Source organism: Gastrolobium bilobum, unplaced genomic scaffold, assembly GCF_033153095.1.
Source record: "Gastrolobium bilobum isolate Gb01-03AN ecotype WA unplaced genomic scaffold, APGP_CSIRO_Gbil_v1 utg11851, whole genome shotgun sequence".
In the NCBI taxonomy this organism is placed as follows: domain Eukaryota; kingdom Viridiplantae; phylum Streptophyta; class Magnoliopsida; order Fabales; family Fabaceae; genus Gastrolobium; species Gastrolobium bilobum.
The window spans coordinates 84,045-103,805 of NW_026898367.1; the positions used below are offsets into that span (position 1 = coordinate 84,045).

The following is a 19,761-nucleotide window of genomic DNA, read 5'->3' on the forward strand; positions in this document are numbered from 1 at the left end:
GGTAATTGCAGATGCTTCCAAGCCAGCAGATGGTGACTCCTATGACTATCTGAATCGCCCCATATAAAGCTTCTTTGAGACTTCTCAATTTCATCACAAATAGACACAGGAAGGAGGCTATTTTGCATATGGAACATTGGGATAGCAGATATGACAGATTTAGCCAAAATGACTCTACCTGCCAATGATAAACATTTTTTCTTCCAGCCATTCAATCTGTTTTGGACTCTATCCATAATATCCCCATAATGACTCTTACTCACTCTACCATGCTTCATCTTATACCCAAGATAACGACCCAAATTTTTCGTTTGAACAAGGCCACTTTTCTCAACAATAAGCTTGGCTAAATCAACAGCAAGATTTTTGGAGAAGTAAATATTAGATTTCAATATACTCACCTTCTGCCCAGAAATATCACTAAAGAGACTGAGACAACTCATAACAGCCTCAATTTGATCCGTACTTGCCTCTGCAAAGAGCATCACGTCATCAGCAAATAACAAGTGAGATATCTTGGGCCCTTTTTTACCTGTTGTCATAGGACTCTATGCTCTCCTCTCAACAGCTTCAGCAATAATGTGAGATTATTTCTCCATGCAAAGGACAAAGATATAGGGGGAAATAGGGTCCCCTTGTCTAAGCCCTCTGCTAGGAAAAATAGAACCCGATTTGGCACCATTCCAAAGAATCTCCAACTCAGAAGAAGAAATACACTGCATGATAAGATCCATGAAATGAACAGGAAGCTTCAATTCGGTTAGAACACTTCTGATGAAACTCCAAGATAATCGATCATAAGCCTTCTCAAGATCAATTTTGATTGCAAAAAATCCCTTCTTCCCTCTCATCCTGCTCATGGAATGAATCATTTCCTGAGCAATGATTATATTATCCTGAATATGCCTCCCAGGGACAAAGCTGACTTGATAGGGAGATATGAGCTTTTGCATAAGAGGTTGTAATTTTTTCACAATTAATTTATTGATCCCTTTGTAAAGAACAGAACATAAAGCAATGGGCCTAAATTGACTGATTTTTTCTGGTTTCTGCATCTTAGAAATCAGGACCAGGAATGTTTTGTTGATCTCTTTGATATCAGCCGGTTTGCTCCACATATGTCTCACACACTCACAAATTTGAGTACTCACAGTATTCCAGTTTTTCTGAAAGAAAAAGGCTGGAAATCCATCTGGGCCAGGTGCTTTCAGAGCACCCATAGAGAAGAAAGCATCTTTGATCTCTGAATTTGAAACCTTCCTACTCACCTCTTCCAATTCACTCTTCTCTAAAACTGGCCAATTAATCTCAGTAGCAATCCAATCTCTACAAGGATGATCTTCAGAAAACAAATTAGCAAAGAAGGAATGGATCAGTTTATGAAGATTACTCTCCTCTCGCACAAAGTGACCTTCATCATTTTTTAACTCTGAGATTTTGTTTCTGGCCCTACGGATGATTGTAGTGGTATGATAAAACTTAGTACTCCGGTCACCATCTTCAATCCATCTACATCTGGCTTTCTGGAACCATAAGGCTTCCTCTTGATGCAGAACCAAATTCAGCTCCTCTTGCACAACTGCTTCTAACTCAGAAACTTCTTCATCTGGCAGATGAGGAGAATTAAGTTGAATTTCATGAAGTTTTTTCAATAAAAAATCCTTCCTCACCCCTATGCAGCCAAAAACTCTTTGGTTCCAAGATTTCAAAGGCTCCACAAAATTGGCAAGGCTATGCTGAATCTGCAGATCAGACCTCCACACATCATGCAGAAAATAAGGAAAGGTTATATGATCTTGCCAAGCTGCAAGGAATCTAAAAGGCCTTTCTTTCCAATTATTCACCATCGGGTAGAGAGAGAGGAGAATAGGATTATGATCCGAGTTCAGCCGAGGCAAGGTTTGAGCAGAAGCTTCATCAAAAATTGTCCTCCACTCTGCATTAGCACACACCCGGTCTAATCTTTTAAAAACCCTATCAAGATGCAGCCATTTAGGCCCTCTCCAAGTGAACTTAGCTCATCTACAACCAATATCCATGACATTGCAGTCATTTAACACAGAACAGAACTTGGAGCATCTAGTAAAATTAATAGAAGCACCTCCTTTTTTCTCCTTAAATGACACTATCTCATTAAAATCCCCCATCATCATCCAAGGGCCCACTACATCTCCTGCAATTCGAATAAGATCAAGCCACAGAGCCTCCCTTAAATCCTCCCTAGGGCTAGCATACACAACAGTCAACAAGAAGGAAGAACCAGAATTGAGATTACAACTAACATGGATAAATTGATTCTTTTTTTCAATGAGCTGAACAGAACAAATCTCATCCTTCCATAAGATCCAGATGCCACCAGAAAAACCTTCAGCATCCTCTATAACTGCTTGATTAAAGCCAATCTGTTTTATTTTTTTCTGTGCCAACACACCACTTATTCTGGGTTCCAAGATGGCCACAAGACCAATCTTGTGTTTCCTTATGTAATTGCAAAGGGTCACTTTAAAAGGCTTTTTAGCTGCACCCCTGCAATTCCATACTAGGCACTTCATTGGCAAACAATGTTGGCACCAGGATTACAGAGTTCCTGGTTACTCTCCATCAACAGATCAGATTGCTGAGCATCAACACTATTCTCCATCTCCAAACCAACCATATTATCTACATCTGGAAGCACCCCTTCCTCTGGAAGAAAATTCGATTGGGCATCAGCTAACTCCACCACCGAGTTAGTCAAATTCATGTCTGACTGGTCTAACACAGAATAGAAATTATTCTCCTTATCCATGCAGACAGATCCAGCCACCTCCTTGCTTTGCACACCATAAGCAAATTTAGTAGACCTGACATTGCCAAGAATCATCTTAGTTGAACCATTAGCAATAGAACCCTTCAAAATCTTCTTAGGAACTGTCCTTGGCTTAACCGAGGAAAAAGTGAAGTTAGTTTCTGATCCCATGTTGCTTATGCTGGGCCCAGGAGCTGAGAAGTTATTACCCGTCTTTCCTTGAGTAGAAATAGGTTTATATACCTTTCCTACTGGAGGATCCTGGTAGGAGCCATTACTTTTTCTCCCTTTAGGATGCAGATTACTGTTACTTGAAACAGCCTTAACATGTTGGTCCCCCACTGAGATATACTCCTTTCCTTTATCATTAGCATTCTTCAAAGGAGCAGATCTGTTAAAATTAGTGAGATTATCTCCAAAAGCCCTTCCATTCACATTACCATATTTGGTTGCAGTTTGAGCCTTGGATTTCCTTCTCTGGACAACCATCCAGGGCCCAACTCCTTGGCTAGCTGTTTTCTCTACTTTCACCTCATTACTTCCAGCTTCATTGTTAGCATCCGCAGGCTTAGCACACGCTGGGCAATTGTCAGCATTATGCCCATAGCAACCACACTTAATGCAGATTAAATATAAACCTTCATACTCAACTTTAAACACATCATCTTCAATCATATACTCACCCCTTAAAGGTTTTGAGAGGTCCAGATCTACACAAACTCTAGCAAACTTTCCTCTCTCCCCATTTGAAGTAGTCTTATCAACCTTAATAACTCTGCCAATTAAACTACCTAAGTAGTTCAGGAAGTGATACTCACAGAATTCCTGAGGGATGCCAGGAAGACGGATCCACGCAGCAACACGGTGGATGTTTGCCTTGAATGGATTGAAGAACGGTTCCCATTGCCTGATGGCTAAATAATGACCTAGCAGCACCCATAGGCCTCCATTCAGAGCTATGTTCAGATCTTCTAAGCTCATGAACTTGACAGAAAAAAAATCATTACCCAGGTCTGCAACTACAATCGATCCAGACTTGGCCCATAAGCTTTCAAGCTTGGTCTTCATATATGAAACCCCAACTTTTTTGCCCAGCAATTTAACAATTAGCGCGTTCCTCCAGGGGCTCCTCATCCGTTGTTTTGCTTCCTCAGAGCATCTTATTCTGATTGAACCATCCTCCTCAACGATGGTCTGAAAACCCCACTCAGAAATATCCCCCTTAGACAGATCTAAGGGAACATTCTTTTCTTGTTCATCTTCCAGGATCCAATGAGAATCCTCCCCCACCGGTTCATCAGCCTTCCGAAGAGCATCAGCGTAGGATCTGATTGATTTTGTTTGAGAATTTCTTGCAAGAAACCCCAAACCAGCACCTCTATTAGTCGAGTCAGCAGAAAATTCTTCTCCACCCTTGGATCTTTTAACACTTTTTCGTAAACTATCAGGAGAGTTGAAACTAATCGCCGGAGAGCCACCATGAAAATTCTCTGGCGACGCCATGATCGGAAATCTAACAGAAAGGAGAAAGGAGAAAGGAGAAAGAGAGAGAAAACAAAACTCGCGTGGCTTTCACGCGCCTAACCCATCTCACACTACGCAACTTTTCTGCTATTAGTTGATCAAAGCCTACTTAATTAATACGATTAGTGAGCCGCGTGTTTAGAAATTTAGCAGCAACTTCACGTTATCAATAACTGCAGAGTTTCTTTATCACTTTTACTTTTCTCAGAGTAAATCACACTCCATTCTATTCACGGATAATTGATTACATTTTCTTCTCCTCTATTTTATAAAATTTTTTAATGTTTTCATATTGTAAGAGACGAATTTTATCTCCTATACATATATAAAAGTATGTGACCCATGTTTTCTCGTTCATCTTTTTCTCCTCACATTGGCCCACATGGACCTAGACACTTTTATATGTGTATAAAATAAATTTATCTACTACAACATGAAAAATATTAATCCCTGTAAAAAAATTACATTATTTATTTAATCTTTAGGAAATAGGTTTCTCATATTGTATGAGACAATTTTATCTCATGCAATACACAGAAAAGTGATAGAAATCGATACACACAAATCGAAAAATAAAAAGAGAAAGAGAAAAGATAAATCGACACAATGATTTATCCTGGTTCACCCAATGTAGGCTACGCCTAGCTTGTCTGTACTATATTTACCCCACTACCACTCGTTACAAGTCACTCGGTTTATAAGGAAATATAAATAAGATTTAGAAATCCTAACAGCAGCTATTCATGGACCCAAACCCACACTACTAAGAAAAAGATAAGTAAAAGTGATACAAGAGCCCAAGTTGGCTTTCTATTGACCCCGCCAACAAGGGCCCTCATCAGTATGTGAAGTATGAGTCATAGCCAACATTCTCTCACCTGGTGAGTGCTTCACATGTTTCTTCAATCCTAGGGGTGTCAATATAGATTATGACACGTGGGTCGACCCGCGACACAACACGAAGTTCGTGTGCGGGTTGACCCATAAAAAAATTTGTGTCGTGTTCGTGTTAGGAAAAATGATACGTAAAAAATTCGTGTCGTGTTCGTATTGAGGTATTCGTGTTCGTGTCGACCCATATTTTTTTTAATTATTTTATTTTTTATTTTTTATTATTATTTTTTTAATTTTTTTAATTTTGAACCATTTTTGTAAATTTTTTTGTCAATTACCGTTTTGACCCCTATTTTGCGTGTTATTCATGTCGTGTCGTGTCAACCTGCAAAAAATCTGTGTCGTGTCAGTGTTGAAGATTTTGACACGAATAAAAATTCATGTCGTGTTAGTGTTGATGTATTCGTGTCGTGTCAAATTCGTGTCGTGTCAACCCATTTTGACACCCCTATTCAATCCCAATGCAGCTGTACACCATTCAAACTTTGCTGAAGTCACTTCCTTGGTCAGAAAATCTACATTGTTTACCTTTGTGTCAATATTCTCCAGCAATACAACCTTGTCTTCAATCTTCTCTATGATGAAATGGTACTATATGCCGATATGCTTGATCTTTGGCATATCCACTTGTAGACTTTCTACTATCAATGTCACCTCCACAATTAGCATCCACAAAGCATCTCAGCTATAATAATGCATGTCCCTTGAGCCTTTCATACCTTTATAGCATAACCCAAGGTCAGATGTACCACGACGATAACGGAACACACGCTTCACCGTCGTCCAATGCTCGTTTCCTTACTTGGATATATACCTACTCAATACTCCCACTGTTTGAGCAATATCAGGATGAGTACAAATCATGGCATTCATCAGACTCCCAATTGCACTAGCATAAGGAAGTGATGTCATCTCTTCTTCTTCTTCAGTCTTGGCACACTGGTCAGCCGACAACTTAAAACCAGTAGACATTGGAGTCAACACAGGTTTGCAGTCAGTCATCTTGAATTTCTTCAGAACATCCTCTATATACTTCCGCCGACTCAACCATAATCTTCCTTTGTCACGCTCCCTTTGAATTTGCATACCAAGATCACATTACAACGCCTAGATCATTTATTTCAAACTGCTTCGCCAGCTAATGTAAACCTCACAAAAAATAGTGAGACATAAGACCAATTTAGTTAGAATCGTTTCTATAATCGGGAATTTAAACAAGAAATAAAGAACCTTGACTCGTTATCTATGGATGATAAGAACCAAAGGTATAAGAAGGATAAAGATGTCATACTCAAAAAAGAAGAAGGTGAGTGATAAGTCTGGTTTAAGCGCCACAAGAACAAGCTTCTTGATAAGTTCAGAGTTCTAGATAAGAACCAAAGAGTAGAAACCTCTCTATTGATATTATAACTTCCAAGTCTATTTACAAAGGCTCTAATTCCTCCTATTTATACTAAAAAACTATCTTGGAACTATCTTGGCTCTAATATGGTTGTCTCTATCTCCTTGAAATAGTCTTCAACACTTTTACAACCTTGTGTGAAACTTTGTAATTTCTTAAACAAGTCCATATGGTAGTGACTTAGAATAAATCGCCTCCTCATGACAACTTTCATTTCCTCCCATGTATCAATGGGTCTTTCACCATGTCTCCTCCTGTTTGATACAAATTGATCCCACCAAATAACAGCATAATCAGTAAATTCTATGGCAGCCAATTTTACTTTTTCAATTCCGAGTAGTTATGAAAATCAAACACCAACTCCATCTTTCTTTCCCACTCCAAGTAAGCTTCTGGATCATTTCCGCCTTGGAAGGATGGAATCTTCATCTTGATACTTCCTAGGTTGTTATCAACCATTTCTTCATTACGCACTCTCCTTCCTTCATTTTGCCGTTCATTCTGCCTTATATCAATTGTAGAATTGGTTTCATCTTCATTTGATGTTTTGAAGTTCTAGGTTGTTGCTCCCTTTGCTCAACCCTTTCTATTCTAGCTTGCATTTCATTGAACCTGAAGTCCAATCTTTCAAATCTCTGTACCATGTCTTCAAAGTAGAATTTGAAATCTCTAGGTATTTGAGTTTCACCCTCTTCATACATTTCTTTTTAATCTGCAAACGACAAAAATTTAAAATATCCTGACAAACACACCCTCATGTGTTTCTCTCCCAATTAATAGTTCTCACACTCGTGTTTCAAAATTAGGCTTTTACCCTCTTATAAGCTCACACACTCTTGCCTTTTACCCCTCTTTTAATTCCCTCTTTTAGTTCTTTGCTAAAACTCAATGAACTCAATTGAAGTTTTTCTTGAAGTAATACAATCAGATCAGACAACAGATTGAAATGAGAATAAAGATAATGATATAATGTAAAAAGGCTAAAAGAACAAGATCATGAATTTCTTCCCTTTTTTCATTTTTTTTAAACAAGACAATAACAAAAACAATAAATTCAAATTTTTTTTTTTATATTAAAGTACTTGAACAAGAGGAAGATAAACAAGTACAGTAGGAACAAGAAAATAAGAACCTTTTTTTATACCTGATTTAGAACCTTAGAGCTTTGATACCAAATGATGTAAACCTCACCAAGAATAGTGAGATCAAGAGATCAATTTAGTTAGGATTGTTTTTATAATCGGGAATTTATACAAGAAATAAAAAAACCTTGACTCGTTATTTATGGAAGATAAAAACCAAAGGTATAAGAAGAATAAGGATGCCACACTTAAAAAAGAAGAAGGTGAGTGATAAGTCTGGTTTGAACGCCACAAGAACAATTTTCTTGATAAGTTCAGAGTTCTAGATGAGAACCAAAGAGAAGAAACCTCTATATTGATATTATAACTTCCAAGTCTGTTTACAAAGGCCCTAATGCTACCTATTTATACTAAAAGTCTATCTTGGTGCATCCTTCCAAGAATAAGAAAAGACACATCACTTGTGGAAAAGACACAACACTTGGGACAAGACACATCACTTGGGAAAAGACAAAATAAATCCACTAAATTATTATTACATTGATAATATCAACTCCACTAAGCTTTTATTGTTTTGATACTAATAATTCCACTCATACTCCCTTGCATTGATGGCATTAAATAAATTCTGATTAGGATTTGATTTGGACTTGATGTCTTCATGATTAGTCCACAGTTCTTGAATCAGCCCACTAAGAGCTTCCTTAAACTTCTTGTCCATTGATATTGTGATTGGCCCATTTGACAACTGTAATGGATCATTTGGTATTGTCTCTTTATTCATATCACTAGCAGTCCTTTCATAGAGCTGATCATCTTCAAACTGTTTCCAACGAGTAACATGTCATCAACATAGAAAGTTAGAATAACAAAGTCACCTTCTAACATTTTCACATAAACACAATGATCAGCGTCATAGCGGTCAAAGCCAAGCTTCACCACATAAGTGTCGAACTTCATGTACCACATCCTAGGGGACTGCTCCATGCCATACAGAGATTTATTCAGCTTGCATACTAGCTCCATTTTGCCTCTTATTATGAACCCCTCTGGTTGCTTCATGAAAATAACCTCCTCAAAATCATCATGAAGGAATGTCATCTTCACATCTAGCTGATCCACGTTTAGGTCATATGCAGCTGCTATAGACAAAACGAACCTTATTGAATTGAACTTTGCAATAGATGAAAACAACTCACTATAATCAACCCCTTATGTCTGTAAATATCCCTTTGCAACCAACCGAGATTTTTAGCGCTCAATCTCCCCATTGGCACCAACCTTTTTCTTAAACACCCACTTGCAACCAATCGCCTTTCAGTCTGCAGGTAGTTTCTCCAAACTCCAAGTTTGATTTTTCATCAGAGACTTCATCTCATCTTTCATTGCTTCCTCCCACTATTTGGCATCCTCTGAGTTCATAGCATTTTTTACAGTGATTGGATCATCATATGTAATATTTAAGGCACAACTATCATCATTAGCACAAAGAATATAGTTTTCAGGTGTATACCTATCAAATGGTCTTATTTCCCTTGTGGAACCCTTTAGCATTGGTGCTTCAACTTCAGCCTCAATTTCTGAATCTTCATCTTCAACCACATTATGTTCAGGAGCTTCAAAATTTGAACTTTCCACTCTAACCTGTGATTTTATTGCATCCTCTTTCAAACCCACATCTTACTCCACAGCCTATGGCTCTTCAAGAGCTTTCAGAAAAATCTCATTCGGCTTAGATTCCTTGAACACAGTGTCTTTGCTATAAGTTACACTTCGAGTATCAGGATTCCACAACTTGTACCTTTTGACGTCATTCTTATACCCAATAAAAATGCACTTCTCGAATTTACTATCAAACTTGCTTCTTCTCTCCTTGGATCCACATACGCTTCACAGCTAAACACTCTGACATGAGATACGTCTAGCATCTTCCCAAACAGTGCTTCATACGAAGTCTTCTCCTTCAAGCCGATGTAGGAGATTTGTTCTTCAGATAACAAGTAGTAGCCACTGCCTCCGCCCAAAACTTAGCTGCCAAGCTTGCACCACTCAATATAATCCATGATTTCTCCATGAGAAACTGATTCAATCTCTCTACCACCCATTTTGATGAGGTGAGTAGAGCGCAGTCTTCTGCCTTGCAATCCCATTGCTCGTATAGAATTTATCGAACTTCGTTGAATAGAACTTCCTCCATTATCAGTTCTCAACACCTTGATTTTCATGTCAAACTGATTTTCCACCAAAATCTTGAACTCGCAGAATTTATCGAACACTTCATCCTTGCTATGCAAGAAATATAACCACACATATCTGGAAAAATCATCAGTAAAAGAAACATAATACCTTGATTTTCCATGTGATGCAACAGGTGTGGGGCCAAACACATCGTTGTGTATCAGGTCCAGAATCCCCTCAACTCTTCATCTTATGGAATCAAAAGATACCCGATTTTGCTTCCTTTTCAAGCAATGCTCGTAAAATCCAAATCCCATAGAGTAGCTCTCTGTCCACCAACTTCTTTGATGTCAGAGTCTCCAGACCTTTTCCTCCAATATGGCCCTGTAACAGCCCGTTGTACACCGGTATTGTTAACATTGATTATGATATTAAACATAATTACAATCATAGCAATTCATTTATAAAAATGCAAGTAAACTTTTTCCTTTTTATTACGCGAGCATTTAAAACAATAATAAAACGTAATAAATAAAAGCTGTGTTCGTAACTGTAAAATCTTTGTGGAATAATTATTTAAACTGTCTAAATATCAGAAAACACTTCTCTCAAGCCACTAAGGGGTTCCCATAAACCCACTTAGCTAAAATCTCATTTTTACGTTTTCTACCTACCCGAACATGGTTCGGTATTTAAATTACTGCAGACAAACTGTATGCTGCAAACCTATCATCTTTTAGTATGTTAGTCTAGACTTAATTACCTTTCTAACAAGCTATCACACGAGTCATAAAGTTCTTGTTTGCTTCGGATATCACCGATTGAAGTTGGACAAGCAAATCTGCCAGCCAACATCAAACAGGCTCCAAACAGCCCTCACTCCATCAACGATTCTGGAAAATACACTCAACCAATTTCTCTCATATGTTTATACAGTAAACTAGACACCTCAAACTTCAATTTGACATATCATAAACCTAATTTGACCAAGAAACGAAGCGGGAATAAATTTCTCAAAAAATGCCAGAAACAGCCCATGCACAGGTGCATTCTGGACAGTCCGTGTTCACAAGCTTTTACAGGACAGCGTGGTTCTCCTTTGGTTCTCAAATTTTGACACAAGGTAGTTTACATCTCAAGCTTTAAAATAGTGTATGTAACGTCTCTATCAAACTTTTGTGGAGGGAGATATGCTCTCCCAAAGTTCACCTAAATTCTGCCAATTCTTAAAAAATTCGTCAGAGTCTCCTTTGTTTTTCCAATAAATCCCACATTTAAAGGTGTGTTATCTAACCTCAAATGTACCTAATAAACATGGGTGGCACTCAAGGACCAGCAATACCTTGGTGCTCTTACAACCCTTCACAATTTATATCAATTAACTTACTTTACAATTCGATAATGGCAACATCAATTCTCAAATCATTTCAATCACATTAATTCCTTTGCATGCAATTCTTTGACATAAAACATAAATCATATCCTAGAATAGATCTATTGCCCTTTCATCATATAGCATGCTTCAATATTACATCAAGTCTCCAATGATACAAATTACAATTCTTCTTTAAAATATTACAACAACCTTAATGAAACAACATCAATATACAACATAATTCCTCCAAAATAAAATGTGATAAACATAAGCTAAACTTAGACAAAATATGGCATGAACAGCGATGATACAATGCATAAGCCTAACTCTACATGCAGTGTTCATGCCCTAAGTCTAGCCTAGGCCCAATGGCCACAAAATGCAAAATGACTCTATGCCCAAGCTCAACCTACGAGCCTCTTACCCGCTGCTCCAACTCCACTGTCACTACCTGAAATAAAGTCCCCAAAGCGGGGTAAGATATACGGGTATATCTCAGTAACCCAGAGGTTCTGGAGAATACTCCGCCCAATGGCTCACTTCGATGCATATCAACAACATAATATAACATTTAAAATGGGATAAAGCAAGGGATTTAGTGAAGTAGGGAAGCATAGGGAATCAAAATACGACGAAGCTGGAATGGTCAATGCCAATACCACGCAACGTCTGGCTATTGGCCTCGGCACATAGCCTACGGGTTTCAAACCAAGGGGTATTCCCAGAACATCAACCAAGGCACCCTCCATCCATATACACCCGAGACTTCCTAGTGTGCTCCTCTACGGATGACACACCACGACCCCAGGTCAACTGGAACTCCCTCATGGAGACCTATCCAGTGGAAGTCCGTAACGCCCGAAGGCAACTGTCTACTGGCTAGAGACTCGGTACATCCAATGTACCACTAACATACAAAAATGCATGAACATGTTATACTACATTATCCACATACACCTCTAACCACTACCCTCAACGGGCATAGTGAAGCACACACGGGGATCAAACCCCAGTACCAAGGGATTACCTGAATATTCTCTTTCTTACAGCTCCAATTTAATACGTTCTCGAGCTTGGTACAAATAGAAATGCCTACACATAGGACATTCCCCAATTCAATTCCAACCACTGATGCATATAAATGGTTATAAAGAAATCCATGCATAGGTTCAAGACCACTCACCAAAATTTCTTTGGTCCGGGACCAAAGGCAACCCTCCAAGCTCACGATTCCGAGTTCAAATCCGAGGGAGGTAACCTACAATAATCACACAAGGATCATCAATACAAGGTGAAATCCACCAAGATTACAAAACATCAAAATCATCCCCTTCCCCACACATGGTTCGGCCAACATAGGCATTTTTTACAAAATATTTTCCTAAATTTTATTTTAATTTTTCTATCACAACCTCATTTTAGGTGCCACTTTTCATCCTACACCATCACAACCTCATTTTTCCCAATTATTTCTTCTAGGTCCAAAAGCACATCACATACACTTCAATTATTTTTCATTTAATTTTCCATGCATCAATTCATTACACAACACCTCTAAATACCATTTAACAACACAGCCCATCAATTGCATAATTTTTGCATCATCACACCCTACATGCCTTCCAATGGACGAAATGTACAAGTCCTCACACCAAGGGTATCCAATTAAATTTAACAATTCCATACACCTTATAATCCTACAATTAACTAATACAAATATTCCACAAATCAATTACATAATCATACAACATCTCAATTTCATAAAGTGTTGAATTCCCACATCAAATTTTTGCCTAAAGTTAGAAATCCAATCCTCAATAATTTTTATCACATCAATCACTCTAAAACATCATTCTAAGCCACAATAATCTAATACACAATTTCAATTTGAGCTCTCTAACTACATCAATCATACAACTCATGCTCTAGGTCACAAATTATAAAATTCATGAATCAACCAATGTAAAGTGTTAAAACTTACTCAAAAGCTTGGTCTATGACTCCTCCATAACATACTAAAGCATTGGAGGATTTAAACCACTCCAAGAACACAAATCTCTCCCCTTTTTCGTGGCCGATTTTTCCTCGTCCCTCCCAAATGAGTGAGTATCAGGGCTTGTTGATGGTATAGTTGTGTTCAGATCGTCGTTTACTTGAAGTTTGATGACAAATTTTGTTGAATTCGGTGACTAGATCATCAAGAACCAACCAAGTTTCCTTCCCCCCTTTCCTTTGATGAACTCCACGATTTTTAGAGAGAGAAGAGAGGTTTTAGATGATGATGAATAGTGACTGGTCCATGTGGCTAAGTCCACTTAAGTGAGGTGGGCCCTACCGCCACCTCACGCGATTTTAAACTAATTCAAATCTCTCGCCGATTCCACTAAACGTCCATAATTTTATAACCTATTTAGAAACTCTAATTTTTAACATTAACCATTGTCCTTTAATTTCCCTTGATCAGATGAATCCAGAGTTTTCTGGTCGTTCGGAGAAATCGCAGTTTTAAGCTATTATGCGTGTCGTGGGCACGCCTCCCCAAACACACTAATTTCTATCAATTTTCACCAGAAATCATATTTCCTAGTCCTATGTACCATTTATAACTTATATCCATACCTAGAGCTCAAAATTCAATCGGCACGCTTTACAGTGCAACTGTACCGCGGTATTTTTACCCGGTAAAAATACTATTCACCAAATTTTCAGAAACTTGCCTAACCACTCACTTTTTCGTTCTGAGTCCATTTCCAGGGTTATTTTTATCATTTGAGACCTCCTTCTCAATTTTACCTTCCTAGGGTTATGTGTTTGGCTAATTACCGTTTTACCCTTCCTTTGTATTTTGACTCTAATTTCAGGATTTTCACTAATCTTACCCTTTAATCCACATTTAATATATTAATATGTTTTAGAAATGTGAGGTGTTATAGGCCCAACCTCCTATACCATAACATAGCAGTGTCCTCCTCCACCTGTTCAGTTATGTAGCTTTCACCACTGAACAATGTGTTGCCCAGCAGTTTGCACAATTTACCATGGCGTTCTCCTCTTGCATTAACCAAAGCTCCACGAGTCAGCTTGCAAGAATATTTGTCACTGCTAAAATTAATACCCGCATTTGCCATACTACCAACGAAGATCAAATTTCTGGTAAGTCCATCATGTTCGACAGATTCTTGGCTATTTCGTCATTCATCTTCAGGTTTACCTTTTCACGCCCCATAATAGCATGAGTCGTGTCATCTCCCATTCTGACCATTCCGCTCGAATATGATTCATAGGTGCAAAACCACTCCCTATAAGGTGTCATATGGAACGATGCTCCCGTGTTAATGATCTAGTCTTTGCAGTTGCTATGACTGTCGAACGCTATGTAGAGGTCCCCTGCACTATCTCAATCATCCTTCTTTGTACCAAAACCAAAAGGTGGTGGATTATCCCGCTTCTCAAGAGGACCTACACTTTTATTTATACAATTCCTCCTCAAGTGTCCCATATGTTTGCACCTCCAGCACCTTGCTTCATATTTATCACGGGACTTTGACCGTCCCCTCGATCTTCCTTTCTGACCAGACTTCGATCTGTCACCACTCTTCCCTCTAACGATCAGAGCCTCATTACTAGTACCTTCAGAACCTACCCTTCTTATCTCCTCAGTAGATAGGGCAGCAATAACCGTCTCGATTGACAGTTTATCAACGCCAATACTGATTGAAACAATGATGTGCTGCCAAGAGTTTGGCAGTGAAAACAACAAGGTGCAAGCTTTATCTTCCTCATCCAGATTTATATCTATAGATTAAAGTTGCACTCAAATAATGTTAAATTTATTTAAATGAGCAGATGAAGAATCATCTTCGCTCGTTCACAAATTATACAGATTCCTTCACAAGAACAACTTGTTCAGGAATGACTTGCTTTGATGGAGACTTCCCAGCTTCGTCCAGAGATCCTTCGCAGTCTTCTCAGAAGCTACGTTCACCAGTTAGGCATAACTAGATCAAGCTTCGCGCCTTTCGATCGTCTCTCGTCTACGCCTTTAACTCTTTTAACTCTTCTTCCTCCGACGTTCCATCACCAACAGTTTTCGTTGGTACCGATGGCTTCTCATCTTCGATCATGTACTACACGTCCCTGTCAATGAGCAAAGCCTCCATCTTCAGCTTCCATAACTAGAACCCCTTTCATCCAAAATTTTCAACCTCGACTCGTGATTGTCCAATCGACATCTTTTCTAGATCAATTTCGCAGTTTTCTTTATGCCAAGAAAAAACCCCAAATCACGAAACCCCAATCTGTCATAGGAACCCCGGTGCAAAACCAAAGCTCTCATACCAAATGTTAAAAATCGACACATACACAAATCGAAAAATGAAAAGAGAAAGGGAAAAGAGAAATCGACACAGTGATTTACTCTGGTTTACCCAATGTAGGCTACATCCAGCTTGTCTGTACTATATTCACATCACCGCCACTCGTTACAAGTCACTCGATTTACAAGAAAATATAAATAGGATTTAAAAAATTGTAACAGCAGCTATTCATGGTCTCAAACCCAAACAACTAAGAAAAATAAAATTACAATAAGTTAGAGGCCCACAACAGTACCAGGTCTCTACGAACCCGGGGCATTTCCCCCTGCACCCCCATTGCGGCGGCTCCCCTGAATGTGCATAAAATAAAATTATCTCATAAAAACATATTTCTCTTAATCTTTTAAGAAGTTCCTTCACTTTAATCTATTGTAATGTAAATGAACTTCTGTAAACAATTATGAACCTCTCCATGATAGTTTTGAATACCCTCACTATTTATTTTAAGAGTTTAAAATATGAAATGAAATTTGTATATCCTTACCATTTACTTTGGGATTTTATCATTCAAAACTAAGTGTTAATAACATTAAGAGATACGCAAACATAAAAAATATCCATAAAATACACAATAGCTCGCTATCCATAAGGAGAATAAATCTTTAGTATATCAGATGCACCGAAGATTCAGTGTATCTGCCCAATTATTTTGTGATAGGTGAACAAAAAATATCACATCATTTGCATTTTTTAGATGATATGATATATTTTTCCACGTGTCACAAAATGAATAGGTAGGTGTACTAAGTTCAGTGCATCTGATGCACTAAAGATTTATTCTAATAAGAAATTCATTCATGTTAAAATATGCTAGATTATAGTACATTTTTATCTCTTAAAAAAATCATGTAATTGTTTAAATAAAAAATATAATTTAGACATCTTTCACAAAAAGAAAAATATGTTATTTTCCCTTTTGCTTAAGCAAGCAGCACTCCATTCTAAAAGATTCTCAATAATGCAAAAATGTATTTCTGGTCAAATTTCACGCTAAATTTGGCACATCCTGATTATTTCTTTCTTCTTTGTAATCTTGATCTCTCACTGTCTTGCATATTATTAGATATACTTCTATCATTATAATAGTATTGTTTTATAGATATCATACTACTACCTAACGCATATTATATTAAATATGCATATTATCATTATCTCTAATTATATAAAATCTTCAAGACACTAATTATAACTAACTAATTAGCATATTCACTTAAAATATTTATTTGTGATTAAATGATGCTTTTACAAATTTTTATTTACCACAATAACTCTGTCAAAAATTATATGTTGTGAAAATTGGATCGGACCAGCCAATCCAACCTATTGACCCAGAAATCGAATCCCCAACCAGTTTGGTCTTGTCTATGGACCACGTATGTATCTGTAGAGAACAATCACTATGCCAATGGTCCATTTGTAATATTTTATTACTAATATTATATTTAGAGAAAATAGTTTGTTCTTTTAAATGACCTAAGTTATGTCATTTTATCCTCTTATAATTATATATTCTGATAAATACATAATTATAATATTAAAGTTATTAGAACTATACGTTGACGTGGAATGTGAAAAAAAATATAATTTTAATATTATAACTATATACTTCATATAGTATATAGTTATAAGGAGGTGAAAGGATATAACTTAGATACTTTGAAAGGACGAAACTTTTCCCTTATATTTATTATATATTTTCATATAAATTCAAATCTAGCGGTTCAACCAGTAATTCATTAATTGGAGCAATAATTCACGGATTCAGTACTCCAATCGGATTAATTTACGATCCGATTTTTAAAACATTGCTAATATAACTTAAAATTTCGAGAATGAATTCTCTCATGTTAAAATTTTATATGATCTGGTCATGTGAAATTTTTGTGTCTATCTTTTTTTTCATTAATAATAATTGGATATCACATATTTAATGCATATAAAGAAAGAAATAGACATAAAAATTTCACATGACCCGTGAAATTTTATCATAAGAAAATTCACTCCCAAAATTTTCCCTTTTGTCAATTCCATCCATCTGCACAAAAATTAGACGAACTGGTTCCCCGATAATAAGTGCAGCTACCAGCTACAAATTCTTCCAAAAGTATGCTCAATAATCCCCACACCACACGTGGTTGTGTAATACTCAATAAATTAAAATTTTGACCATGACCTGGCAAATGAGATGAAATCTGCCAATGGCATTACTGTCACACCTTGTTCTGATTTAAAACATGTCACTCAAACGTGTAATCGTACCCTTTTTTTTCTTTGTTTTTTTTTCAAAATCACGCACGTAGACCAAATGCTTGTTTCCAATAAATGAGTTTGAAAAGAGATTATAATAATTATTGGTACATACAATTTGTCAACATACAAATATTGACTTTAAGATTTATTTTTCTCCTCTTTTTGGAACAATTCACATTGAAGTGAAATCTCAGATAGCATTAATTTGTCTATTTTGAGCACTGCACTAGCACACATTCATATTTCTGTATGCCGCCCATTAACGTGCGCCCAAGTCAGAAAGATTGCTTTTCCCTATCAAAGTGGGACCAAAGACTTAGAATAGAAGTGGTGTGTCTGACTTGCCAAACATAATTATGATGATCAAATATTTTCTTAGAGATCCATGGAAGATATAAAAGTCTTGTATATTTTTTTGTTTTGAAGGAGTATAAATGGTGTTGTCTACCAGAGTGTAATTTGATGCCACATTGAATTCTCAACCACGAAACTTTCACTTAGCTCAAATGGTTGTTCTTAGATTTAAGCTACAGTTCGCTTTTTCTGTACTTGATAAGTTATTTGCAGTAAGTCTAATACGATATCGTTTCGGGACGAAAATCATGATGTTTTTGTAATTTAATTTATTTCAAGATTATTATAGTCTTTATAATTATAATTTTCTCATCTTTCAATCTCAAAACGACATCGTTTTGAAAATAAATGCAGATAACTTATCTGCATTAACTGTAAAAATATTTTTCTGTTTAAGTTATAGCAAATTAGCAATGAATGTTATTATATTTTAAAATTTAAAAAGAAAATACACCATTTATAAAATTGATCTCTATACCAAAAAATACCAAAAAAAAAAAGTATTCATAGATCTTTTCACTGCGTAATGTAGCCCACAAATAGCTCCAAGTTTCAACATCACCGCTGTGTTGTGTTTCTAAACCGCCTAAATGAATTGATTGGGCTTCTTGGCCAGAAAAGCCCTGTGGGATCCGTGTGTGATCTGTGAAGAAACAAAGAGAGCATTAGAAACCCTTAAGTCAGTTTATTAGTACTACACTTACTAAAATTAGAAACATATTTGTACCCCAAAAAAAAAATTAGAAACATATGACTTATATAACGGTATTTACTCTATATATTTCTTTACTTTTAATGTCATATGAGTCCACGTGGGAGTATGTATCACATGAATTATGAAAATTTACTCGTGATAGTAAAGCTATTTATAGAGAAATAAGGCATCAAATATTTGAGAATCACCAAAAAAACAAACAAACAAACAAAGTTGTATCTTACAATGTGTAAGATAATAGACTTTAAGTTGCAAAGTCACAACCACCAAGCAACTATTATGGTTAACTTATATATTCTTGATCATCTTCTGTTTATAAAATACAAATATAAGCAATACAAAATAACTATTGATACTATTATAAGTACTAAATACAATAAAATATTATAGGAAATATTATCATTAGAAGAATACACAATGATTAAAATTGGTCTTTTGGTAGCCTTGCTATCCCATAATAAATTCAAATTTCTTATATCATTATTGTCTTGGTGCTTGCTTTAAGTTATAAAGACTTTTCTTCAGTTTGGAAATTTAGTTTTCCTTTTCTTTCGTTATGAAATACTTTGCTAATCCATATAAATATCATTTTCCAAGTTATCAGAGAAAAGTTGTCTTCATATCTATTTGCTCTTTTTCTAAGTCTAGGCCAACAACTACATGTAGAATCAATAAATTGAATAACATTTTCATAACTAGGAAAAAAATCTCATTGAAATCAATGCCTTTATTATGATTGAATCCCTTAACAACTAGTCTTGCTTTTTGAGCTCTCTTGCCTTTGAGCAATCTTACAAAGTCCAAGATGAAATTCTCATGCAAT

General features: G+C 36.6%; 1 protein-coding gene across 1 annotated transcript; it reads right to left on the reverse strand.

Annotated features, from left to right (window-relative positions):
* Positions 1–2,018: 2,018 nt before the first annotated feature.
* Positions 2,019–2,552, reverse strand: LOC133315365 (uncharacterized). The gene has a single exon (XM_061516969.1). It carries the CDS (start codon positions 2,550–2,552, stop codon positions 2,019–2,021), a length of 534 nt encoding a protein of 177 aa, XP_061372953.1.
* Between the last annotated feature and the right edge of the window lie 17,209 nt (positions 2,553–19,761).